Raw genomic sequence first — 27648 nt, 5'->3', positions numbered from 1 at the left:
TCTTCAATGACGAAGTTAATATTATTTAGATCGAATATCACATATGGAAAATACCAAAGGTATTCCGAGTATTGGAACTCTTCAATGACGAAGTTAATTATTTGGATCATGGACGTCGACAATGGCGAAACGTAAAAGGTCGTCTGCACTTTTAGAAAATTACTATGTTTATGTTTGATTTTGAATTTTGGTAACTAAATGGAGATGTTATATTAACAAAAGAATATTTCTAATCTCATTTATAGCATACACTTTATGTACTCTTTAAGCATTAGTCGTAATCAAGTATGCAATGATCAGACAGGGTCATTATTTTAAACATCTTGTGTAACAAACCCCTGTGTTTGAAGCGATTTAAAGTCAGCGTGTTTCAAACTGACATTTGTATGTTGTATTCCGTATGTTTGTTTTCTGAATATTTTTTTTCAATATATATCAGGGCATCCAGTAGACCCTTGAGAGTATGTTTTTGACTCCCCAAATTGAGATCTCGCTCAGACTCTTGGGTTTGAAGGGACATGTCTATTTGACATACATGTATGGTTTGACCGTTCAGATTTCTCAGAAATAGTGATTTAACTTCTGAAATCGCAAAAGTCAAGGGTCAACTGAATGCCCTGAACTAAGAGGCCGAAGGGGGGGGGGGGGGGGGGGGGGGGATTTTATAATCAGGTTTCATCCATTGTGCACTAGATAGCAATTAGCACTACATCATGCAGTATTGTGTTTGGGATAAGTTTTAAGAAACTATCCATTGCAATATGCACGTTATATAATTAAATTATTGTATGCCATTTTCAACTTATAAAAATTAGAACACAATGCTGATGCAGAAAAGATTTTTATTTCTATTGCATGGGATTTAATTCAGATTTGAACATATAGGCTGCCACTTCTAACTGTATATATTTTTGTGTCTACTGATTCCCATCTTGGCCACAGGCTTAATTCTGATTGTATTATGGGGAGTGTAATGCAATCAATGCTGAGTGTAATGCAATCGGAAGCCTTGGCTAGCGACAAGTGATTCCTAGTGATTACAGTGCTAAACTCTCTTCTGGTCTGGACTCTTTAATCTCACTGCATACAATTTCAAATCTTGACTATCTTATAAGTCATTACAAGTACTATTTTACTCTGCCCCACATTATTCATATACCATGTACATAGTTTAATAAGATATATCATTTATATAACATCTTCTTTTCACATAAGTTAATATCAGATATATAATCATAACTTCTTTCCACATATAAATGGTGTAAGTAGCATAGACCTTGAAAGAATCTTTATAATGTTGTAAGAGGTCGAAATCCATTAGAAGTTTCTTCTCTTGAATCAGATTGATGTGAAAAATAATTATAGGACATCTACATGTAAGTGGAGACAGCAGTTCTGTTAATCCATAACAGTGTGACGTGTAGCTGCCATGTTCTCTGTTGCAGTGACGACTTTCTTACAAAATATACAGATGAGGATACAAGAGTTACCCTAAAAAATGCTGGTGTGAAACTCTTGAAGGGATTCTATGAACTTTGGAAAAACCAGCAGTTATGTGACGTTATCATAAAGGTATCTTATAAGTTGACAATGATTTGTAGAAGAGTCTCTAGATCTATAATCTAAAATGAGTCAGTATTAATATAGAGGTCTTTCTTTTTTTTGTTTCCTACACATGTCCCCAGTTATCCTGTCATCAAAAGACAAAAAAACTTCCTAATTATACAAACTATATCCTATTGTCAAGAAACATGCCAAGTTTTGCTTAAGATTTGTTAGTTTTTATCTGTTTCACTGATTTTGGTATTTTACAGACAAATGGAGAGTCGATACCAGCACATCGTGCTGTTCTTGTCATTTCCTGTGATTATTTTCGAGCAATGTTTTCTATGGGATTTGAAGAATCTCAGCAACAAATGGCTGAAATCAGTCTGGATGAAGTGACACCAGAGGCAGTTAGAGCTGTGTTGAGCTACATGTACACAGGAAGTCTCACAGGTAATGTTCTAACAGTGATTTATAAATACATTATCTATGGTTTAAAAATACAGACTTTAATTAAATAACTGTTAGACGTTTCTTAGTAATTTTTTTATATGTAACAATGTCTTCATATCACAAAACATACTACTTTGTTATTTACTGTACATTTTTGTACATTATTTATGCATCTTTTGTGAAACATTAAGAAATTATTTAAGACTGATTAGCTGTTGCAGGAGAGGATAACATTAATGAAATGTATTAACTGTTACTATAAATGTAAAACATACATTTTTCTAGTGACTAAGGACACTATCCAGGACCTGGTTGTGTTGACAGACCTGTTGCAGCTGGCAGATCTCAAACTTCAGTGCTGTCAGTGCATGGGAAGGGAAATAAGTGCCAGCAACTGTTTGGGTAATATATATACCATTGACATTTAACTTGAGCTGAAATTTGATATGATAAAGCTATAGGATGATATATTATCAAGGACACTGTTAGAAAAGGAACATTGATCAGAATGTAGATCTTTATTGAGTTTGGCTCTGGGAGGAACAAGGTGTATTTTACTGTAGTGTTGTATGCAGATAATTAAAAAAAAACATGAATCCTGACCGAAAAATAGCTAAAGGTGTCATATGACATCTTTTCAACCATTGTTTAACATATGAATAAGACTTCATAAGATATTTTTGATTTATCTTGAATAGGTGTTTGGGAATTTTCTGAAAAGTTTAGCTGTGATGACCTGGAGACTAGCTCACTATCAATGGTGAAACAAAGATTCCCTGTGATCTGTCAGATGGAGGAGTTCTTGGCACTTTCATACAGCAGGCTCATTAAGATACTGAAGTTTGAAGATTTATATCTAGGTACGCTACCATCATTTATATATATTTATTAACTCACCTGGTCCAAAGGACCAAGGTGAGCTTATGCCACACTGTGGCGTCCTTTGTCCATCCGTCGTCCATCCGTCCGTCAACAATTGACTTCTTCTTCATAACCACAGATCGGAAATTGACCAAATTTGGTCAGAAGCATCACTATAGGGTGGGGACTCAAAATTGTACAAATGGTCGGGCTGACCCCCCCGGGGGTCTTAGGGGCAGGACCAAAAGGGGTTGATATAAACGACTTCCCCTCTGAAACTTAGCAATTGATATTACTCATTTTTGACTGTGGGCATCCCTTTGGAGTAGGGATTCAAAATTGTACAAATGTATATAGTCAGAAATTAATTACCGGTATGTTGTGCTGTCCAATTGAAGTTTTCATATGAATTCCTGAATGCTTTCAGTGATTGATATTTCAAATAATGTTTTACCTAACTTAAAGGAAAATTGCAATTTGCAGAAATCACAACAAAAATAGCAGTCCCACTATTTGGTAGAACAGTATGATTTAAAGAAATAGGATCAAAAGAAACCACACAAAACATTAGAATAGAGGTAAAATGCTTGAAATTCTTAGCTGAACACTGATGATGGTATATAAAGTCCTGTTACTTCAAATATATTCTTCTGTGATGAACTTCAGTAGCTACTAGTATGTGCATGTGTGGAAAATGTTTGGTGGATTCATAAACTTTAATAAGAAAGTGTTAATTAGAGAGTATAAGAATACCTCACTAGCTTGCAGGAATTTCACTTTTACTAGGTGTAGGATGTCTGCTCCTAGAGCAAGAGGTCAGCAGTTTGAGGCCCAGCGCAGGCTGGGTATTCGTCATTAATGCTCCTTCCTAAGTTTCTATTATAATATGATAAAAGTGCATTTAGTCATGGAATATAATCTAATGGTTGGAAAGGTAATGTGCATGTTAAATTAACACTTAGTCTAGCCTTTGAATTAGTCTGTTTACTAATTACAACTGATAAATTATTCTGTATGAGTATCAGAACAAATACAGTGTTAATTAAAGTCTATGACCATATGTACATGTTCACACTTACATATTAATTATAATTATATATGAATAAAAAAAGTATAAAGTCATCACAGCTATGTAACTGTGCAACAAAGGATTATATACTTTAGAATAAGACATGTGTATGGAGTCAAGCATACAGTCCATGGTGTTGTCCTGACCTGTCATCAATTATAGTAAATATCAAAATCTGATGAAGGCGACACATTTTAATCATCAAAACATCACATATATAATCTTATATTGTTAGTGATATTTACAAAATTGTGTTCATATACAAAATTATCAAAGTGCTAAATCTTCTGTTGTCTTCATTTTGTGAGATTCCTGAATTACATCCAAATCTTTGTTCATTTAGGTTGTGAAGGAGAGGGAACTGTCCTAAAGTCTGTGTTTAGATGGTTAGAACACAGTCATCAGGACAGGATTGGCTACATGTCTGATGTCATCCAGCTTGTAAGATTAAAGAGTGTGGAAAAGGGAGTCTTGGATCAGCTGATGGACTGTCCACTCACTGAGAAATACCCAGGTATTACTACCAACAGAGTGGCTTTGTACATGTCACGCTAGCCACCGCCTTCGGCCCATGCCAGCCGAAGGGTTCATGGTTATTTCAACTAAAACCAAAAATACTAGTCTTACTGTATGTTATTGTATTTTCTAGTACTGTTTATATATCATGTGACTGTATTTGTATTATCTGTGTCTTGATAAAGGGGTGGATTGTCTCGAAAATTTGACATTGTCCATGTCCACACTGTTAGAATTACTTCTTTGCCCCATACCAACAGAGTGTGATATACTAAATGAACCAGTCAGTTGTTGGATTAGGCAGGAAGTCATTATACCTGCACAGGATGTATTGTGTAAATTTTGTATTCTAAGATTAATAATCTGTAATTGTCTTTTTGTTAGATTTGGCATTTTGTAGTTATTTCAATTTATCTCTGGTTTGTGTTGGAGAAGTCATTATGCCATTAATTTCCTTGTAGGATCACGTTACATTGAATTTTAATAATGAGAAATAGATGAATTTAGAATTAGTTATCATACATGTACATGTATGTTGTATATTTAAACAGTATTGACTGTGATGGATTCTTGTAGTAGGCTTCCTACATTTTCCAGCATAAAAAGCTGGAATCCATAATTTGTATGAACATATTTGAATGAACCTTTACTTATACAGTAAACCCCCGTTATAATGCCTCCTTTTGTTCTGGGAGATTTCGGCGTTATATCGAGTTTGGCGAAATAACGAATTTGATCCAATAATGAGATAGGCCCGACATGTTTTAAGAAGGCAGTGTTGGATCAACGTGTACCTTTTATATTATAGAAATGATGTTAAAAATTCGCAAAATATTTACAATATATGTTTTTATTATCATACAATTTGACATTTTAAATATGTGTAGAAATAGATTGATTGCATCAAACACATCAGTAAAATCAGTCAAAATTATTCACGGCTAGGAATCCGACGTCGACAATAACAACGATCATGTCGCTGTAAATTTTTTACATGTTCAAAAAGTCGTACATTGTTTTCTGTTTTGCAGAACACTGTGAAATATTATTTATTTTGTTTTGGATAGATACACATTTGTCTATGTCACTTGATACAGTACTCGTTTGGTATTCTAAAAATTTGATTACAGTTTTTATAGCACGCTTTGCTTCCGTGAATGTTGGGGGCGGGGTCATTTGTGTTTCCTGTCGTTCGTCGTCTGAGTCACTGTCATTAGTTTCAGTTACCAATTTCACGATTTCATTTTCAGGAATGACCTCTGTTGGTTGTAAATGTTTGTCCATGTCCACAAATTGTCTTACTGTAAGACGTAATTCTGGATCTAGGTCCAGGTCATCTTGCACGGTGTTTAATAAATTCCCAAGTTCTACATCCGGGACCTCAAGTGATTGACGTTCACTTGCTTCATCGTTGCGCGTGACTAAACCGCTGTGATACCAACAATTAATGATTGTTAGAGGGGTCACGTAATCCCAGGTATTTTTTACAAATCTGATTGCAGTGTTTAATAGTAAAACTGGTGCTTCCTTTCTGTCTATGCAGTCGACAAGGTGTGTCAATTGTTGTTTCCCATAATGTTTTTTAAAACTCTGGATTATACCGGAGTCCGGGGGCTGTAAATGGCTGGTAGTCGTTGGGGGTAAAAAGTGGATTTTCACATTAGAAAGTTTGGGAATAATGTGGCTTGGGGCATTATCCATTATCAACAGCACATTTCTACGTTGGCGCTTCATAGATGTGCTGAAATTCACCAACCAATCGTGAAAGAGGGCCGATGTCATCCAGGATTTTTTGTTGGATGTGTAGTTTACATACAAGTTCACATTAAAATTTTTAAAACACCGCGGGTTGTTCGATTTCCCGATCACCATCGGTTTTATTTTTTCACTTCCATCAGAGTTACAACATAGTGCCACAGTAATACGATCTTTTATTTTTTTAATGCCTTTCGTAGAATCAGATGTCGTTAGTGATCTGTCTGGAAGTAATCAGTAAAATAGACCCGTTTCGTCAATATTAAACACATCCTTGGGTTCGTAATTTTTTATAACATCTGCAGCTTTTTTCCTGCCTTTATCAATGAGGGCAGTTGGGATACCGGCACTTTCTCCTGAAATAACCTGAGATGAAATTTTGTGTCGTGTTTTGAACCGGTTAAGCCAGCCGTTAGAATAATGGAAATTTTGAATTCCAAGTTCATCTCCAAATTTCTGTGTTTTTGTTTTTAAAATATCGTCCGATATTGGAATGTTTCGGCTCGGGCGTTAGTAAACCACACATACAGTGCCGATTCCAAATCAACATGATGAGCAGAACGATGACGCTTACGAGCTGGCGATCCTAAATCACTTTCAGAATTCTATATTTTGGCTTTATAGTTCAAAATATCACCGACAGTTCGTCGTTTCACGGTAATATCCCATATGGTGGAAAAATGATTGGAAATACTTTGTTGCGTAGCCGTTGGATGAGACTCGGCATATTTGATTATTTGAGATTTTTTGTCAATATCCAACGCAGTACGTTTTCTCTTGAGAGAAGCCATCATGGTAAAAATGAGTTATGAAATGCATTGACAATAGACTGACCACAGTGATTACATTTAAAGGTAAATGAGTGTGCAGGGTGTGAACAACGTCTCACTCGATAACACAGGATTTTAACTGCTGATCGGCTGTAAACACAATTCTATTTTTAGCCGAGTGAAATTACCTGGCGGACCTATCGGGGGTGCAGTAAGGGGAAATTGAACATTTGTTTTGAAAAATGTGTGGCGGATGGCGATAAGCGCGTTTGGCGCTAAAACGGGTGCATTAACGTGGAGAGAAATCTGTTTTGAAAATTGTGTGGCGATAAGTGAGTTTGGCGCTATAACGGGTGGCGTTATAAAGGAGTTATACTGTAATTAAAAAGAATACCTATCATTTTATATTTTTAGTAATTAGTGGTTAGTTAACCAGGGCTAACTAACTGATGCCAGGTCTTCATATTTAGTTTTAATATCAACTGAATTCTGGTTTTCTTAAGATTCAAATGCATTTAACTCTTGTTGATTCTCCAGAATTACGACAGATCATAGAGACACAACTGGTGTCTGAAGGCCCTGCTCATGCGCGAGAAGCTATTCGGTACTTGTACGTCATGGGTGGCTACACACAGTCTCGGACAGGGTAAGGCAGTACTTTGGTTACATGCAGCTGTGGCACTTAGCTGTAAAATATTTGAAGCAGTGGTGGGTAATACATTTACTAAATCATTAAATAAACCTTACAAACAGAAAGTAGAAATTTCAAAGCAAGTGCTCTTGACTATCAATTTAAATTTTGCTAAAAGAAAAGAAACAGATCAATGAGAAATTTGCTGAATGTCCTTTGCTTATACATTGTAGTTACTACAGTCATTTGGTTCTAATTGTGTCAATTCATTAAGACAATGCTTATTATATGGCTATTTGGTTTGTAACTTTACTGACACTGTATGGAAATGATTCAAGGTGTCAGATATGACAGTTCAGTGTTGGCAATGACAGTGGAGCATGTCACCATTATGGTAGATATGGTCAAACATTACAGGATGTCGTTTAAGTTGGTTGTTGATAAAGTCCAGTTTCACAGTATTTCATTTTTCAGATGAATCTATACATTTTATATTCATTTTGTAGACCTCTGTGTCCTCGAACCAAAAGAGTAGAGAGGTTTAACTTGGACTCTCAACACTGGCAAACTGTGGCTGACCTTCCCATATTGGCATCAGGAATTCATGCCTTTGAGATTTATGGTCGACTTATTTGTACAGCATTTGAACTGATCCATTTTAGAAGTCAAGAACAAGACATTGAACGAGAAGTTAAACTGGAGGGTATTTATGAGTATGATATTCTACAGGACAGATGGAAGGATGCTACAGACTACTTCAGTCCAGACACCATTCAATGTCTCCACAATTGTCTTATGAAATCAGGGTCTATTGCTGTTTGCCAAAAAACTAATAAAATCTACACAGTGACTGACACAGAAGTGAACTGTGTTTCTGTTGACCTAGCTGATGGAGATATATTTTGTAAAACTGTAGAAAAAATGCCAAATATACAGGCATTTTTAGAGGAAAACCATTCTTGTCACGTGGCTGTTGTACATGATGAGAGTTTGTATGTGTTCGGAGGAGAAGTGCGGGTATCTCAATCCGAGGTCTACTCCACAGCTTCAGGGTACAAGTTTGACCGTAAAAACAACACATGGATCTCCATCCAGGATATGTTGGAGCCAAGATCAAAGTGTGATGTTGTTGAACTTGGTAAGTTGTTAGAAAAATCTTCTTTGTTTGTCATCCTTATTAACATTTTGATAGGATGTAAAATAATACCAAATTTTAAAATGTTAGCATTAGCTTCAGACTTTCAGAATGCAAGTAGCCATTAATCTGCTAAAATAAACATTAAAAGATTATAGATCTCATGTGAAAAAAAAATTCTGCGAGTAAAGCATGTTGGTATTTTTCATTAACTTGTTACTGGATATAAGAGTTATATTGACCACTGCTGAAAATACATCTCAGCACAGATGACAATTTCAGTTTTTAACAGGTGTCCATATCAAAACACATGATAATATATAGTTCTTATCTAAATATGTACATGAATAAGGTGTACCTATACTACAAATCTAGAGTTGTGAAAAGACACCATTTAAATATCTCTGTTTAAAAACAGCAACTCTGCTGCCCTTTCTGATATTTTCATTTAACCTGTTGGATAAATTGGAAAATGTGTACACAAATGAGCATTCAAAATAACTTGTTCTTGTATTTGGAATATAAAATTTATTGGAAACTGAAGACTTTGTACTTCTTAATCTAAGTTAACATCCCTGACATAGGTAAACATATAATACTGAAGACATTTAGAATATCACCATGTAAGATTTTGAAAGCTTTTAATTTCCTAAAATCAAAATAATCTTCAATTGGCAGCCACTTTAATAGTGTTTAAAACAGTATAGGTATATCAAGTATATGTCCCACAAGCCATTTGCATGATAAAGGGACAAAGTGTGATCACTGCAACGCCATGGACGAGATCCATATATAACTGCATGTCATGATATATGAAATATGTATTCATGTGTTGTGATACCTTGATATTTCATCAGTGGAAATCACCAAGTTCTCAGAATATGTGTCATGGTACAGGTAATATTTGGGATAGCTAAGTAAAATATATTCCTATATATGCATATTGTTTGTAAGCAAAATTACTGTTAATAATACACAAAAACTTCTTTCTCAGGTGGCTACATTTACCTGGTTGGAGGATTTAACTTAAGTCGACTGAAGTCAGTGGAGAGATACAACCCCAGTACTGACCAGTGGTCAAAAGTAGCTAGTATGGAAGTTGAGAGGAGCCACCATAAAGCTGTTGTGTATAAGAACAAAATTTGTGCAATAGGCGGTAAGTACATGTAGTAGATTGTATGTTAGTACCTGGTGTATACATGTACTGGGTATCTTATTTTGATAGGAGAAACAGTCAAATATTACAATTATAGTTCAGCAGTCATAATCCACATATTCAAAGTTAGAGCTGAAAGGTCTAAATATATTTTGATTGATAAGATTTCTGTTGGAATGATATTAATGCTGAAAAGAGATCGATGGCAGAAATGTCGAGAGGACATATGATCGTGTCTTTGTGCAACAAAGTTGGGGGTGTAAACTGGAATCATCCTTGTCTGGAGAACTCCTCTTAAACTTGAGAACTGATTTCAATGAAACTTCACACAATTAAAAAGGGCCATTAGGCAAATGACATATTTTTCTTCAGAATTTTGGTTGCCATGGTAACTGGTCACTGTAAAGAGGTTTTCCGATAAAGGGCCATAACTCTTCAAAGAACCAATGAAGAACTTTCAATAGTGGCTGCCAAGATCCCTCTGGGATCTCTTGTTACTGATACGTCTTTTTATTGGTCAATATAATATTGTAAAATGTAATAAACAGAGGATATTAAATGAGAATATATATTTCAAGCTTAGGACTCGTGAAAATATCGATATTCTGTCATACTCATGAAATATATGTTACATTCAATGGGAAACCATTCAATCTTCTATTTCTTTTAATTTTAAAGACAAAAAAATGTATAAAATGAAAGAAATGTATACAATGAAAAAAAGCGTGGAAATCAGTAGCATAGTATGTAAGTTAGAATGTACTCTTTATTTGGATCTGAACCAATTATCGGCAGATTTCATTGTGGTGAATACATAGCACAATTCTGATAGGTATAAAAAAGTAAAGTTATACATGTATTATCACAATGATATAAGACTGTTATATCACCACTGTGATGATATAAGCGGCGATAATTAAGCTTTTATTAAGTGAATAATTTCTTATATTTCACTGGTAAATATGTAAAAGTAATAAACTCTTCTACAGGATTGTTAATACAGACAACTTTCTACAACATATTTCATTACTGGCATTCATATTGTCTGTACACTCTTCATTTAGGGAAGTCTTACTCAGCCAGAAATGGAGGTGGTGCACGACGGACTGTCCACACCTCTGAGATTTATGACCCTGAACTGGACCAGTGGACCATGCTACCTACCATGACCCAAGCTCGCTGTTTACATGGAGCAGTAGTGTTTTAATGGAGATGGTTTTAATGATAATGCATGCACACCAACAACATTATGAACAAGACTCACTTGGAGCAGCAGTGTCCAAGTAGGACTTTGTACTGTACTTGTGGATCTCGGGTAGCTGTGTGAGTGCAGCTGTAGTTTAGACCTATTTTAACACACTAGTGACTGTTCTATAACTTCTTTCCTGACACTTTATAAAATATCTAAGAGTGCCTTATCTAAAACAACAGATTTTGTATGTAACAGGCGATGAGAACATGTATTTCCATTGATAATAGTTTAAAATATATTTTGACCTATTATTGCTTTGAAAATGAAACAAGTAGAGCAATAGAATTGCAGATTGTTGGCATCCCACATATACAGGGTGTATTAACTGTCAGGTCATAGGTCCCAATCATGCTGATGGAAGGATACATTTGTATGATTAAAGACATCGCTGTTATTATGACCAAAGCTGTAGAACAGTTTCTGTGAAGTATGGCAGATAAATAATGGTCCATTAGAAATACAGACTGACAAAAGGACAACACAGAACCCAAGACACACGCATCATTAACAAATATTGAGGTACTGATTTAAAATGGATAATGTGTTCATTGAGATGTACTTCAGTAATGGTGCTCTACACCCTACTGGTGATTGTGTTGAATTTATTTCTGTCATCCATTAATGTTTAATAAACTAATAAAGAGATTAATTAGAATTTTAATTATAAATGTTGTACACATAATATATTGATAAAAATATCCAGTTTTGAGAACATGGTGTTTGCTGTGATTGACTAATTTTATACAAAATGAAATATACTATTATGTATATCTTTTGGCTCTCAGGTCAATCGAAGTGTTAGAAATATTTTGTCTTTCATGGGACCATGCAATTAACATGTTAATCCTAAAACATGTAATTTGTTACACTAAGCTGATGAAACTTGCAGTATACCTGAATCACTTAAAACTGATGTGCAGTGCATTGCAGTTAGATAACTGTGAAGTTGAAGTCAAGGTCAAAGAAGTAAAAATTTTCTGTTTTCTGTATATCTTCAGTGTTTATATAGGAGTAAAACCTGAGCAGATGGTGGATGTATCAAGTACTAGAAGCAGGTCACTGCAATCTATATTTTGCCTTAAAATTGACTTTTGTCAGACAAAAAAAAAATATGGGCTTTAATCATGATGAGTTCACTCTAAACACCTGCAAAGGCATAATAGGCAAGATTTCTTTACCTGCTCTCTGTTAAGTTGTATATATATTTTTTAAATGATACCAGTTAGAACCTGTATATAAAAAAAAGATATAAAAAGATGGAGCATGACTCTCGCTCAATTGATAGAGCCGGGATATCATCTGGAGATTCAGGTTTGATTCCTCCAATTTATGTTTGTGTGCTCTGCAGTCATTTGTTGTTGTTTTTCAGTTCTCTTACAGTTTAGTATTTCACCACAAAGAATTGTTAAAAGTATATCTGCCAGGAAGGTCTTCTAAGGTTTTTTAACACAATATCAAATTATCCAGAGAAAAGTTTCTATTTAATCTGACAATATGTGTTGCTCTTTTTACTCGGAAAAAGTACATTTTAATTCATACCATGCTACATGTAGCCTACATCAGATCCTGTAAGATATAATCAAATATTATGTGGTATTATTTTGAATCTTATTGACAAGCGATACATTTATCATAATTTTGATCTAGCGGGCAATATATATACTAACAATGTGTTGTAACTTGTGGTAGAGTATATTTAGTACTGAATATCATGTTTTTTTAAACATAAATCATTCCATTTTAATTATTGTCATTTTACTTTTGTCAATAATGAGGGTTGATAATTTTGTAGTAGGAAATATTCTTACAAAAATATCCTGTCTATGCTTGTGCTCAAATTAGGTAGACATTCTACCACTGATTATGATCATGACTTATGGGAATTTAAGTCTTCGTAAGTCAAGTGGTAGGATTTCCACCTGAGCTAGACAGGTGAAGTTTTACTCAAGTTCTCCACTTTTACCAGGATTGACTTTCCTCATTTTCTACTGTCAGTGGATAGCAGCATGTGTGTGCTATGTGTGAAAACTTGCTCTCAGGATTAGACCTGTGGTCAAACTGTTCATGCAGTTCACTTAACAACATTTTCAGTTAATATATTTGTAATATGGTCTTAATCAAGGTGAGGTAATCAAGGTGAGGTGGACCTCTTGGTTTAATGCAGGCTAATAGGGTTTTGTGTAGACTTAGCAGCAGTTGTAACAAACATAAGATTTTTAGTCAGCATTATGTTACATTTTTTATTATAAATAGTTGATGGCATGCATGCATTTTTGGAAGAATTGAAGTATTTGGTACCGGTAGATCATGTTTACCGATTACGGTGTATTAATTCAATGTTGTCATTGTACATTGTATGTTTATATTGCCAGAAACTGTCTAAATGTATGTAATATATTAAACAATGTGTTTGTATTTATTGGCTTTTTTTATGAAGTCTTTTTTGATAGTACTATATAAACAGTATTATATAACATTATGGTTCTGTCCCTTTGTATCTTAGTTGTCAATGAAATATTAATCTCAATGATATTCAGAATACAGCAGCCTATATCATATTTATCAGTTAGCTCTTTACAGTGTACCTATCCTAACTGTATGTGAACATCATCAAGTTGATTCCTCCATATAGGTAAGTTAAAGAATTACTGTATGAGGATCAAACTTGGATATAATGTTGATCAAGACAATAGTAGTGGTATTGGAAGTCTTATTAATGATGGATTACAATGTACAAGAATTTATACAATGATGTAACTTATTTATATGCCATAATTTTCTACACATATCTTTACTGTTAATTTGATCAAGACTTCTTCAACTCTCATACAGTTGTGGTGTGAAATATTGTAACCTTATCTTTATTAATTTAGGATATTTTTCAAATCAGATGTTTGATTTTTTTGTAGCTTTTCCATGACAGGCCTTTCTGTTGTAAAATCCTATGATGAATTGAATTGTAACTAGGTGTACGTGATATTATGTACTCAATAATTGATTATAGAACTTCACATTTCAGTAAATCTGTATGTCTTAACAATGCCTTTGTGAGCTTTTTTAATCATTTAATTTAAAATTTGAATTCACCACGAGAGGGTATATCCTCAGTGGAAAGATTGATCTAAGTTTATGTCTGATATGACAAGTGTAACGAAGTGTCAATTCATGTATTTTGTTCAGCACTCCAGTATAAGAAGGAATGTATAAATTATACTCCGTAGTGATATCTGTCAAACATTCATTTGACAATGTTTTAAACAAGAGGCCCATGGGCCTTAACGGTCATCTGACTCAAAATTAAAGACCCTTATACTGTTGTAGTATGCATTCTCTGTAGTAAAGTGGTACTGTTGGCCATGGCGGCCATCTTGGATTTATGACCGACCTGAAAAATTACAACGCTTGGTCAAGACCATCTCAAGATCATTTCTGGTAAGTTAGAGCTAAATCCCACTGATGGAATTTGAGAAGAAGTTTTAAATAGGTGTTGTTAAGGAAGAACCATGATTGCGCAATCATGTTACAAAATAGCCACCATGGCAAAGTTTTAATGGGGCCGAAAAATAACAACACTTTGTTGCCTCTCCTTCCTTAACATCCTCACCAATATCCAGCTCAATGGCACCAGTGGAACTGGAGAAGAAGTCTAAAATGTGTTTTCAAGATGGCTGCCATGGCGGCCATCTTGGGTTTCTGACCGACCTGAAAAATATTAACACTTTGTCAGGACCATCTCAGGATCGTTTCTGGTAAGTAAGAGCTGAATCCCAGTGACGGAATTTGAGAAGAAGTTTGAAATAGGTGTTGTTCAGAAGAACCATGATTGCGCAATCATGTTACAAAATGGCCACCGTGGCTGCAATGTCAAAGTTTTTATGGGGCCGAAAAATAACAACACTTTGTTGCCTCTCCTTCCTTAACATCCTCACCAATTTCCAGCTCAATGGCACCGCTGGAACTGGAGAAGAAGTTTAAAATGTGTTTTTGAAGATGGCTGCCATGGCGGCCATCTTGGATTTCTGACTGACCCGATAAATAACAACACTTGGCCAGGACCATCTCAGGATCATTTCTGGTAAGTAAGAGCAGAATCCCACTGGTGGAATTTGAGAAGAAGTTTTAAATAGGTGTTGTTAAGGAAGAACCATGATTGCGCAATCATGTTACAAAATAGCCGCCATGGCTGTCATGTCAAAGTTTTAACGGGGCCGAAAAATAACAACACTTTGTTGCCTCTCCTTCCTTAACATCCTCACCAATTTCCAGCTCAATGGCACTAGTGGAACTGGAGAAGAAGTTTAAAATGTGTTTTTCAAGATGGCTGCCATGGCGGCCATCTTGGATTTCTGACCGACCTTAAAAATAACAACACTTGGTAAGGACTATCTCAGGATCATTTCTGGTAAGTTAGAGCTGAATCCCACTGATGGTATTTGAGAAGAAGTTTGAAATAGGTGTTGTTCAGAAGAACCATGATTGCGCAATCATGTTACAAAATGGCTGCCGTGGCTGCCATGTTGAAGTTTTTACGAAGCCGAAAAATAACAACACTTTATTGGCTCTCATTCCTTAACCTCCTCACCAATTTCCAGCTCAATGGCACCAGTGGAACTGGAGAAGAAGTTTAAAATGTGTTTTTCAAGATGGCTGCCATGGCGGCCATCTTGGATTTCTGACCGACCTGAAAAATAACAACACTTGGTCAGGACCTTCTCAGGATCATTTCTGGTAAGGTAGAGCTGAATCCCACTGATGGTATTTGAGAAGAAGTTTGAAATAGGTGTTGTTCAGAAGAACCATGATTGCGCAATCATGTTACAAAATGGCCACCGTGGCTGCCATGTTGAAGTTTTTACGAAGCCGAAAAATAACAACACTTTATTGGCTCTCATTCCTTAACATCCTCACCAATTTCCAGCTCAATGGCATGAGTGGAACTAGAGAAGAAGTTTAAAATGTGTTTTTCAAGATGGCTGCCATGGCGGTCATCTTGGATTTCTGACCGACCTGAAAAATAACAACACTTGGTCAGGACCATCTCAGGATCATTTCTGGTAAGTTAGAGCTGAATCCCACTGATGGTATTTGAGAAGAAGTTTGAAATAGGTGTTGTTCAGAAGAACCATGATTGCGCAATCATGTTACAAAATGGCTGCCGTGGCTGCCATGTTGAAGTTTTTACGAAGCCGAAAAATAACAACACTTTATTGGCTTTCATTCCTTAACCTCCTCACCAATTTCCAGCTCAATGGCATGAGTGGAACTGGAGAAGAAGTTTAAAATGTGTTTTTCAAGATGGTTGCCGTGGCGGCCATCTTGGATTTCAGACTGACCCGAAATATAACAACACTTGGTCAGGACCATCCCAGCATCATTTCAGGCAAGTTTCAGCTCAATCCCACTGGTGGAACTTGAGAAGAAGTTTGAAATGTGAAAAGTTTACGCACGGCGCACGGCGGACGGCGCACGACGACGGACGAAACATGATGACTATAGGTCATCCTGACCCTTCGGGTCAGATGACCTAATAAAACCAAATGTGTTTGGATAATACTACATACTTCTGCATGCTGAAGAGTATGTTTTGTGTAACATTAAATTTTGCTCACATAATTATATATATCGGATTATAAACCAAAACAATACAAACTATTAAATGTGAAACAATAATTTATTACCCACCATTTAATGAATGCATAATAATGGTCCACAAGAACAAGAAGAAATACAAATGCTGATGAAATGTTTCAGAATGGTGCATGCACTTCTTCCAATAAATCACTGTCCTCTTAGGAGAGTTCAAAAGTCACGAAAAATGTTGGTGATTTTTTTTATGAAAAGTGAAACAAACAGATCTTCTTTCCCTCATTTACTTCATGAATTTGTCCTGTTGTTCAGCAAGTATTTTTGCTGATGATTTTGCATCATAGAAAAGTTTGCTAATCTCCTCAATTTCTTCTTTTCCAATTGTGTCTTTTCCATTGATGCGAGATAAAAGGTTGGTGGGAGTTAGTAACTGTACAGAGTATCTGTAAAAAGAAAATGTTTAAATAAATAACAATTTAATATAGAGGGAAACATCTACATTAGGAACTTCAAACCTATTTTGCCTGTACCACAACATAAACATGTCTAAAAGTTGAGTTCACTTTGACCTTTGATGACTGTATGGCTTAGAGTAAACAGTTAATGATGGACAGGTGAACACATTGACGGACAAAACCAAAAGTGCTTCTATTACAGAAATCAGTTAGAAAAGGGATACACTGACCTGAGTGTCGTTTGAGTCCCAAGAAGGGATACACTGACCTGAGTGTCGTTTGAGTCCCAAGAAGGAACATACTGACCTGAGTGTCGTTTGAGTACCAAGAAGGGATACACTGACCTGAGTGTCTTTTGAGTACAAAGAAGGGATACACTGACCTGAGTGTCGATAGAGTACCAAGAAGGGATACTGACCTGAGTGTCGATAGAGTACCAAGAAGGGATATACTGACCTGAGTGTCGATAGAGTACGAAGGGATACACTGACCCGAGTGTTGTTGAGTAACAAGAAAGGATACACTGACCTGAGTGTTGATAGAGTACCAAGGGATTTACTGACCTGAGTGTCGATAGAGTACCAAGAAGGGATACACTGACCCGAGTGTTGTTGAGTACCAAGAAGGGATACACTGACCCGAGTGTTGTTGAGTACCAAGAAGGGATACACTGACCTGAATGTCGATAGAGTACCAAGGGATTTACTGACCTGAGTGTTGTTGAGTACCAAGAAGGGATACACTGACCCGAGTGTTGAGTACCAAGAAGGGATATACTGACCCGAGTGTTGTTGAGTACCAAGAAGGGATACACTGACCCGAGTGTCGATAGAGAACCAAGGGATTTACTGACCCGAGTGTTGTTGAGTACCAAGAAGGGATACACTGACCTGAGTGTCGATAGAGTACCAAGGGATACACTGACCCGAGTGTCGATAGAGTACCAAGAAAGGATACACTGACCCGAATGTTGTTGAGTACCAAGAAGGGATACACTGACCCGAGTGTTGTTGAGTACCCAGAAGGGATACACTGACCCGAGTGTTGTTGAGTACCAAGAAGGGATACACTGACCCGAGTGTCGATAGAGTACCAAGGGATACACTGACCCGAGTGTCGATAGAGTACCAAGAAAGGATACACTGACCCGAATGTTGTTGAGTACCAAGAAGGGATACACTGACCCGAGTGTTGTTGAGTACCAAAAAGGGACATACTGACCTGAGTGTCGATAGAGTACCAAGAAGGGATTTACTGACCTGAGTGTCATTTGAGTACCGAGAAGGGATTTACTGACCTGAGTGTCGTTTGAGTACCAAGAAGGGATATACTGACCTGAGTGTTGTTTGAGTACCAAGAAGGCCTAACGTCTGCAATGACGGTTCCTCTATCTGAATTCCTTCTGTTTGTGCTCGGATTTTCAATATCTGAAATACAGAAGGTATTAAAGTTATTTGTATGGATCATAATAGAAGTGATTAATTCAAACAGTACCATATATTAATAAACTGCATTTTTTCAATCCCGACAAAGCACAGAATTTAACTTCATTATTTTTGAAGCTCTATGTTATAGAGATATATTTCATTGGAATAGCCCAATTCACAGTCATACATCCATTGTTCACTCTATCAGTATCAGATAAATTTTGCAGATTATGAAACAAGCAGTATTGGTAACTAATGACATGCTTAATTCAATTTAAACTTTTGAACAAAATATCAGTTTAAAAAGCAAAGTAAAAATGTTTTTCTATATACCTGGACCATTTCCTCTTGTGAGTATGGTAAAGTTCGGACGATCATAACACGGTCCAACAGATCAAGGGGAACGCCATGGGGAGACACAATGTCCTCTGTACCTCTGTAATGATAGAGAGAATGGTAGATCAATGAATAATACTATCTGTACTGATAGAGAGAATCGTAGATCAATGAATAATACAATCTGTAATGATAGAGAGAATGGTGGATCAATAAATAATACAATCTGTACTGATAGAGAGAATGGTGGATCAATGAATAATACAATCTGTACTGATAGAGAGAATCGTAGATCAATGAATAATACAATCTGTACTGATAGAGAGAATGTTGGATCAATGAATAATACAATCTGTAATGATAGAGAGAATGGTGGATCAATGAATAATACAATCTGTATAATGATAGAGAGAATGGTGGATCAATGAATAATACAATCTGTACTGATAGAGAGAATGGTGGATCAATGAATAATACAATCTGTAATGATAGAGAGAATGGTGGATCAATCAATAATACAATCTGTAATGATAGAGAGAATGTTGGATCAATGAATAATACAATCTGTAATGATAGAGAGAATGGTGGATCAATGAATAATACAATCTAAAAGCATAGAATAGTCCAGAAGCTCAGAATAGTCACAAAATTGTTTATTGGGTGACCTATATAGTGACATGTAGGTAAACCTCACAAATTATCTTGTATTTATTTGGTCATAGTGCACACTTAATGTCTGTATACTTACTCATACAGATGTTGGAACTGTGAAGATTATCAACCAGGGCAGAACAATACACAAACTGTTGAATCAAATTGCTGTTCAGGGAAATAACACTATATATATAACATATTTTATCAGTAGAAAACTAAGATCTCCAAACCAGATTGAAGAACTAGAAATAAACAACGGGCAATAACTTTTGCAAAAAATGCTGCATCAAAATGCCTGTCAAGGAAACATTGTAATATATATCGGGATTATTAAACACGGTAATATATATCGGGATTATTTAGCATATCAAGTTTCGAAGAAACTGGTAGAAAAATATAGATATCCAGATATAATCCAAACACAAATAAACAAAGGGCAAGAACTTTTTCATTAACAGTCTAATCAAAATGCTGTTCTTGGAAACACAACTATATATATCATAAATATTAAGTATACTAAATTACAAAGAAATTTTTTCATAGTTTAAAAAAACATACCTAATTGTACATTTGCCCCTGTTTGTGGCAAAGATAACGATGGGGGCTATCGTAGATTCAAGAGCTCGGTGGAGGTAGGTGAAACACTCAATGTCCAACATGTGAACCTCGTCCACAAACAACACTCCTGGTACCAGTTCAGCTATACCCTGGTCTATGTATTTGTTCACCACTTTGTTTATCTCCTTCCTTAGTTTATCTGTAATAAATATTCCAGTATACACCACTGTTATAAACATGTGTCATAAACAGGTGAAGATTATCCTAAATGTGGATATATTGTTTGTCTGCAGCAGTTCAAAATTAGTATACAAGTTTTTTTTTTGTTTTTTTTTTTCAATTTCTTGGTACATATGTATTTGTTTTTGGTTTTAAATATGTAAGGGAGACAATAAACAGTGATAACTAGTAAATTGATACAGGGTCAAGTTATTCAGCCCTATCAAATATTTTTCTTCTTTCTGTTTATTCAAAGCAGACAACATCGGGATGTTATATATATACAAGTGATCCAGATAATGCACACAATTTTGATGTCTAGCCTAGGTGTTGTTAAATCAGCTGTAGTGGAAAAAATAGATATTTTTAATGATTTCATTTATTCAGTGATCAAACCATTCATTTATTAGTGCCAATTATCTGATATTAATATGTTCGGAGTAGCTACAGAATTTCATTGTTATAAAACAATGACCGATACCAATCATATTATTCATCTTATTAAGTTATTTGTAAGTATAATGGGGACTCCAAAAATCAGTCGCCTTCCTTTCAAGTAACAGAATTATGAGATCACATGTGTTGAACTTTGTCCCTTAAATCCACATGACTTCACAATGGAATAAGTGGTGACTGGATGAGCGAGACTTTGTACTGACCTGTGATTTCTGTTTTCTTCGGTTTCATAAGCTGTCCCATCATAGACATGATATCCTGGCCTCCCTAAACAGCAATAAAGACCACGGAAAATTGATGTACTGGTCAACATGACACCAAGGGAATATATACATTTCTACAAATTGATGCAATGTCATACAATTGAATGGTATTTTAATTTTATTAATATCTTGGCCTCAAGTTACTACATATAGTATGTAAAACTTCTAACCAGAGCTCTGCTGGCATTAACTACAATATTACAATACACTTACCTGTGGCCTTGCATTGGCACAATCCAGGTCATGTAACGTCACATCTTGAATAACTTCCTTCTTTTTATGGACATCTCCTTTAGGTAGGGGTACATACTCCTCTGCCTCCAGATCATACTCTGTGGCATAACTGTCAGATCGGCCTTGGCGCTACAACCAGAGTTTGACAATTTATCACTTGGTCCATACATTTTCAGAAAAGTCACTGTTCAAAGAGCACAGATGGAAGACAGATGCAGTAAAGTAACCCCTGTTATAGAAAGGCAAAGGTAACAAAAAATACAAATCTGTCTTATCTGTTATCACCTTCTTTAAAATTGATCAACTGGTCAGTGTGCCAGAAATTAACTGTAGTGACAGGAATGTTACATTGTTATATTTATCACGTCTGGTTTACAACAGCTGTTAATGATAAAAAAATATGAAATATAAGGTTTGAAGATAGCTAGATTTGGTGTAACACTGCCTTGTTATCCCAACCGTTTACCTTCACTGCTCCACTGTTAGCTTCAATATAAATCACATCTCCAACTTCCACTTTCTCCTTCTGTAGACTTTCATATATAGACGGATCCAGCTTCAGTTGTTTTGTTCCTTTTGCTGTCTTCAGTCCAATCACAACATGACTTACAGTTTTGCCATACCCTGTTGAAGAAATATGCATTTCAAAATATATACTGGTTTGAATTTTAGTTTATTGTAGTTATTTATTCTTTTCTCATTTACAAAAATAATACTTGTTTTATCAATGGGCAAAGGATTAATTTCTTATCTATTAGATCATTTTGCCAATCTTAACTCTTCTTTATGACTGTTCTAATAAATTATATAAGTAAGCATTAATAGCGTCTCAAAAATGAACGTCTTTAAATATTAAGAATGTCTTTTTTGCAAAAATATTAAATGATATATATAAATACAGTTGATCAACAACTAACCAACATTTTCCCCCAAATTAATTTAATAAAAAATTCTATACCAAGTTTTAATACGTAAAATCTGACACAATTTTGATGAAAAGTTGAAAATATGAACAATAGACCTAAGCGCATACATTAAATGGAGTACCAATTGTATTCACTTATTTCTGTAATCTAGATATTTCAAAACTCATCTCTTACCTCCCATGGGGTTCTCAGTCTCGACAGGTGTAAGTTCTGTTACTTCTCCTTCATATACTTCCTTGGTTTCCTTGATCCTCAGTCCGATGGCTCGTCGAAAGTTCTCCATTAGAACTTCTGTCTTCTTGATTTCTGTTGAGTAGACTTCACTTCCCACCATTGGACAGAATGGCACTTTGGTTCCAAGTTCTTGTGCAATGGCTAAAGCAATGGCAGTCTGTATGTATGGAACACATTCATGGATGGTTAAAGTTTTCCAATATATTATCAGGCATATCAAATCTAGATTCCTAAGTTTATAAAGTTCTTCTATCATTGATAGATGTAGTGAGCAATTCAATCATATTGCTTATAAGCAGTTTGATGCATAAACCATAACAGCAAACGTTCAGGAATATATTCCATGCATGCTATCATACAGCAGAGTACTTTGGCCCCACACAGACATTTAACTGGGGCCAGGGCAAACTTGGGCTAGGCCTCCATCCACCAATGATGATGTTAGATGCAATTATCTGAATCCCTACTCAACATCAGATTTGATAATCATTTAAACACCAAATCTAACAGTGACCTGATCTGGCAATTATCTGGGTTCCTACCTATCACACATGCAGATCTGACAATTAATAAAAATCTGGACTTGTTTTCATGATTAGATCTAAACGTATATGTACCAGGTATATACTGTTCCTCTCTATATGTATATGATATTTATATAGTGATCTTCGTTGGGGATTCCTGGAACTGTCCGTTATGGACAGGTGTCAGCTATATAAGGGTGTCCAATATTACAGGTTTGACTGTATATGTATATAAAGTGTTCAGGCAGGTCCAACTTTAATACTAAAGTTTCACAGAAGGGGACACAATTTATTTCAGAATAAATAAGGTAATGGCAATTATCAGTACCTGGAGGTCTGTTTAACTATTACCAGGATAATACCAACCTTGCCAGTACCTGGAGGACCTGCAAGAAGGACAGCTCGGCCAGCCATCTTCTTTGATTTGATTAGCTCAACCACCACACCAGCAGCCTGAAATAAAAGGTATTTGTGTGACGAATGACCTGTTTAACCTGTGACTAATGACCTGTTTAACCTGTGACGAATGACCTGTTTAACCTAACAGATTGCATAAAGCAAACATTTCGGACACAACAAAGTATACATATATTCAGTATTTAACTGTTTCATTCCTAATTCCAGTTTTGCTTCCTCAAGCAACTGCCTTTTGTCCATCATGCATTGTTTGTCTGCAAATAATTTTCCTTTTTAACCCCTGCACCAATTTCTTAACTTTGCATAAATCTCCCAATGGCCAAACGTCAACCAAAATTGTGAATCAAATACTCTTCATAGATGATATGGAAGGCCAAAGGGCCTTAATATAAGGTGCTTAAGAAAAATTGTGAATTTCATGACCCCGTGGTCTCATGCTTATCCCTTTGGGAGGGGATAAAATGGGGATAAAATTAATTATAGTTAATTCATATTCACAGGAAAATCATATGTTTGAGCATCTTTGTTGAATTGCCATTGGAAATAATTGAAACTTTTATTTTGGCTTTATGAGGCCGTTTATTCGTGTTTTCTCTTCAATTTACGTTATTTATTGTTTACATAATCAAAGTATTATTTTGTTTAATGAACATTTTCATAAAAAAATCATCTTTCTTGCAATCAACATTGAAATCTGTACCAATATCAGTAATATAATTTTAGGTTATATATATATATATAGATGATAGCCAAATAATATTGCAGACTTCTTACAAAATCCTAAAAAAAACAACAACAAAAAAAAAACAAAAAACAAAGTCATAGTGTGCTTTAATAACACAATTTACATAGAATGTGAAATCAAGATGTAGGGAATTTTATTGAATGTAATTGACAGATGTGTAGTGTAACTAGTGTTGTTCCGATTAATCAATTTAATCGATGATTAGTCGTTTTACCTCTGACTATGACTAATCCATGATGTTTTTTTGTGATCGATCATGGTTTGACATGAAATTTTTAAGATTTACAGACAATTTCAACAATCAATAAATGAACAATATCATTAGTAAATTGAAATAAAAATGCATTAAAATGACATTTCAAACATAGCTAGATGCCTTAAAGAATATCCACAACATTTCCCCCCATTTTTTAGTTCATGTTTTTGCAGGTATTTCGCTTTCTTAACATGATCGATCAATAATCCATTAATAATAAAGAAATGGTGTTGATCAATCATGAAGTTTATAGTGATTCCCAACACTTCAGATGTTTGAGATAAGCTACAACTTTTTATAGGATTTACTGCCATCATTCTCAGAAACTAAAGTAGGTAATCTGCTTTAACTTTTGAATCAGGTTGAATCAACATTGTGCATGTAACTTACCAGGGATTTTCCTACAATAGAAACAGGGTCTGTTAAAAGGACCCATTCCTCTAAAAAAAATCTTGTAAAAATTCCCAATTTGCCACTAAATAATTCCCAATTTTGAAGTCACTTTTGAATGATTAAGTATGTTTGTTATAAAACAACCTTAGCATATAATGGCAATTTTGAAAAATAAGAAGACAACTATAGATAACAAAATGAAATCAAAAATAATTAAAGGCAATATTTATCAAAGAAAAACTGAAATTTATATATATATATATGAATTTCACCATTTTTTGTTTTTCCCAATGTCACATTTTGTCATCTAGAAATTCTCAATTCAATGGACCCTGGACCCAGTTGAAAAATTGTAGGAAAATCTCTGCATACACAAATTTAAAGCCATTATATATATTAACCATGAGTCAATGTCATTCAATTTGAAATTGTTAAGAATTATTTCATAATTAATTTCAGCCATAACTTATGGCAAGTTGCCATTCTATCACTTTGGCATACATTTTACTACACAGTGTATATATAATGCCATCTGGAAGTCACACGACATATACAATGGCAAGTAATTATATAACAGGATATAATATAAAGTGTAACAAACACTGAAGTATAACTGAATAACAGTTTGGATGGCTTGAAAATGTAATTATGATTAGAATTTAAACTGCTTTACAATTCAAGTCACATTTTTTTCTGTAATTATATAATGTACATGTAGTGAGCATTCATATTGCATGTACACTTAAACCCTAACAGCAAACAGTGTTGAGAATATTCCATGAATGCTATCATACACATTGTTTATATTTAACATGGATGATGCATGTGTACTAAGTTTAATGTGTACCTAGCAGCTCTTCTTGGGATGCTTCCATTTTGTTTCGGGTAGTTTTTTGCCATGGGTCCCAGATTGCACAACAATATTCTAATTGGGGTCTTACATGTTTTGTGATTTTAATTTTACTGTTGTCAGTTTTAGTGTTTCTGCGTATGAATCAGAGTGTGTTTTCAGATTCGTTATATATATGTTGGTGATGCATATTCCGGGAGAAATCAGATATAGTGAGACCCAAATGTTTTGCTGTTTTTGTGTTATTTAGCTCTAAGCTGTGTAATTAGGTATTTGTATGCGATGGATGTTCTTTTGTATGGCCCTGTTATAATGTTACATGTAAAATGTTTAAAGGCCTTAGCTTCATTCAGTTGTTTTCCCAATATTTTAAGTCTATTGCTAGGCTTTCGAGTCAGTTTAAGATGTGATAGCAATGTACATTTTGGTGTTGTAGAAAAGGGAGTGAGCAGCATTTTCGACCAGTAACACATTTTGTGCAAGAAGTGTATGCACAAGTAAAAAAAGTTTAAGGGGAGATAAGTTGCGAAAGACAAAATTCAAAATAATAAAAATTACCTCCCTTCCCGATCACCTCCCTAGCTCCCTAAGTTAAAAAGATGTTTTATTTCAAACTTAGCCATTGATCTGTTAAACTTAACTTTTAAAGGTAGTTAGCAGTTAGTAACGAAAAACAATAAATACAAAATCATTTTGGTTTTGGTTTTAAAATTACCTGTAGAACTGTTTTTAACTCACTAATGTTTACAATTCTTACATAAATAATATGTTATCAAAAGTATGTTTCAGACTAAAATACTGCCAGTTAATGCATAATATCACAGCTAACAGACTTTCTATCGGTTAAAATAAAATGTCCACATTGCTACAACAAACTGGAGTATATTGATGAAATTTTAAATGTTTTAAAACACATGTAAATTAAGAAGAGTAGAACAAGTAATACATAACTATTTAGGAAGATGCAACTAATGAGAAGCCAGGGATCGAGGGTGTCCACATGTACAGCAGTGTCCAGGACGTTCACACCAAGGGATTCTTGGTTTAGATTTTGAATTATTTTATAATATACATATAAAGACAATACAATCAAACAACACCATGATTTTAAGGCCACGGCAAGCATTGTTAATTCTATAGACTTTTGAAATTAAGAATCTGACAAATAAAAAACGATTTTTTTTTGTCTTTTACTCACTATATTCAGTGAAAACACAAGTACCTGTGCAAGTGATGGATATGGGTCAAGTTTTGTGGATAAAGTTCATATGTAAAACGCGAGTGTGTGATATATATATTGTATGTGTAGCAGTAAATAAAAGCAATAAAAGAAAATTGAATCGGGGATCGAACTCGAAATGTAATTCATCATCCATTTCAGGAAACTTTCGTATGTTCAATAATACTGTTCTGATATTTAAGCTTAGGGCAGGTAAAATTCCACTGTACGTCTTTTAATTTAATTTTGTCGACATTTTACTTCGATCATCATATAACAACCCATTGGAAATTGTATTCGAAGGATCTACATTGGAATCTGATGACCAGAAACTATAAGAAAGAATGTTCTGGAGAAACCGGTACCGAACCAATGCAATATCGGGCAATATCGAAATAAAAAAAAAACGGTGTTTACCTCGCGAGCAAGTTCTTGCCCCACCAAGCCGGCAGCACTTTGGATAGCATATCCATTTTCATCCAATCCTAAACCTTTTATATGACTGTGTGATGCGATTCTTTGAGTTTTTGTCGTACTTTTCACTTCTTCGATCTTCATTTTGGCCAAGACGTGTTCGGCACAAACAGAAACATGCAGGCACGCGTTTGATCTACCTCCCTTATACTCTTTATTCGGAAGACTAATTGCGAAGTTTGTTTGTAACGCAGATGAACTTAGCTTGCAGATAGACGTAAAGATATATATTATCTTGTTATATGAAATAAATAAGGTAAATCAATTGACTACAAAATA

The 27648-nt window shown here is 35.0% G+C and overlaps 2 protein-coding genes across 2 annotated transcripts; one reads left to right on the top strand and one right to left on the bottom strand.

The window, feature by feature from the left end:
- The first annotated feature begins 4 nt into the window (after positions 1 to 4).
- On the top strand, positions 5 to 14180 carry LOC117331507 (kelch-like protein 12). Its single transcript, XM_033890246.1, has 10 exons — positions 5 to 138; positions 1446 to 1572; positions 1815 to 1998; positions 2284 to 2400; positions 2697 to 2858; positions 4272 to 4442; positions 7507 to 7615; positions 8107 to 8738; positions 9730 to 9891; positions 10956 to 14180. The coding sequence occupies exons 1-10, from the start codon at positions 122 to 124 to the stop codon at positions 11096 to 11098; spliced, it is 1824 nt and encodes a 607-aa protein (XP_033746137.1). The 5' UTR covers positions 5 to 121; the 3' UTR covers positions 11099 to 14180.
- A 2615-nt stretch (positions 14181 to 16795) lies between these two features.
- Positions 16796 to 27527, bottom strand: LOC117331506 (ruvB-like 1). Its single transcript, XM_033890244.1, has 10 exons — positions 27313 to 27527; positions 23382 to 23468; positions 22432 to 22648; positions 21798 to 21955; positions 21311 to 21460; positions 21038 to 21101; positions 20160 to 20358; positions 18945 to 19047; positions 18520 to 18611; positions 16796 to 17172 (listed from the first exon to the last, which is right to left on the bottom strand). Exons 1-10 carry the CDS (start codon positions 27451 to 27453, stop codon positions 17013 to 17015), a joined length of 1371 nt encoding a protein of 456 aa, XP_033746135.1. The 5' UTR covers positions 27454 to 27527; the 3' UTR covers positions 16796 to 17012.
- Positions 27528 to 27648: the final 121 nt, after the last annotated feature.

The sequence above is a fragment of the Pecten maximus genome, chromosome 7, assembly GCF_902652985.1.
Source record: "Pecten maximus chromosome 7, xPecMax1.1, whole genome shotgun sequence".
Classification (NCBI taxonomy): domain Eukaryota; kingdom Metazoa; phylum Mollusca; class Bivalvia; order Pectinida; family Pectinidae; genus Pecten; species Pecten maximus.
The sequence above is the reverse complement of the archived record's forward strand: the minus strand, read 5'-3'. Positions and strand labels throughout refer to the sequence as shown.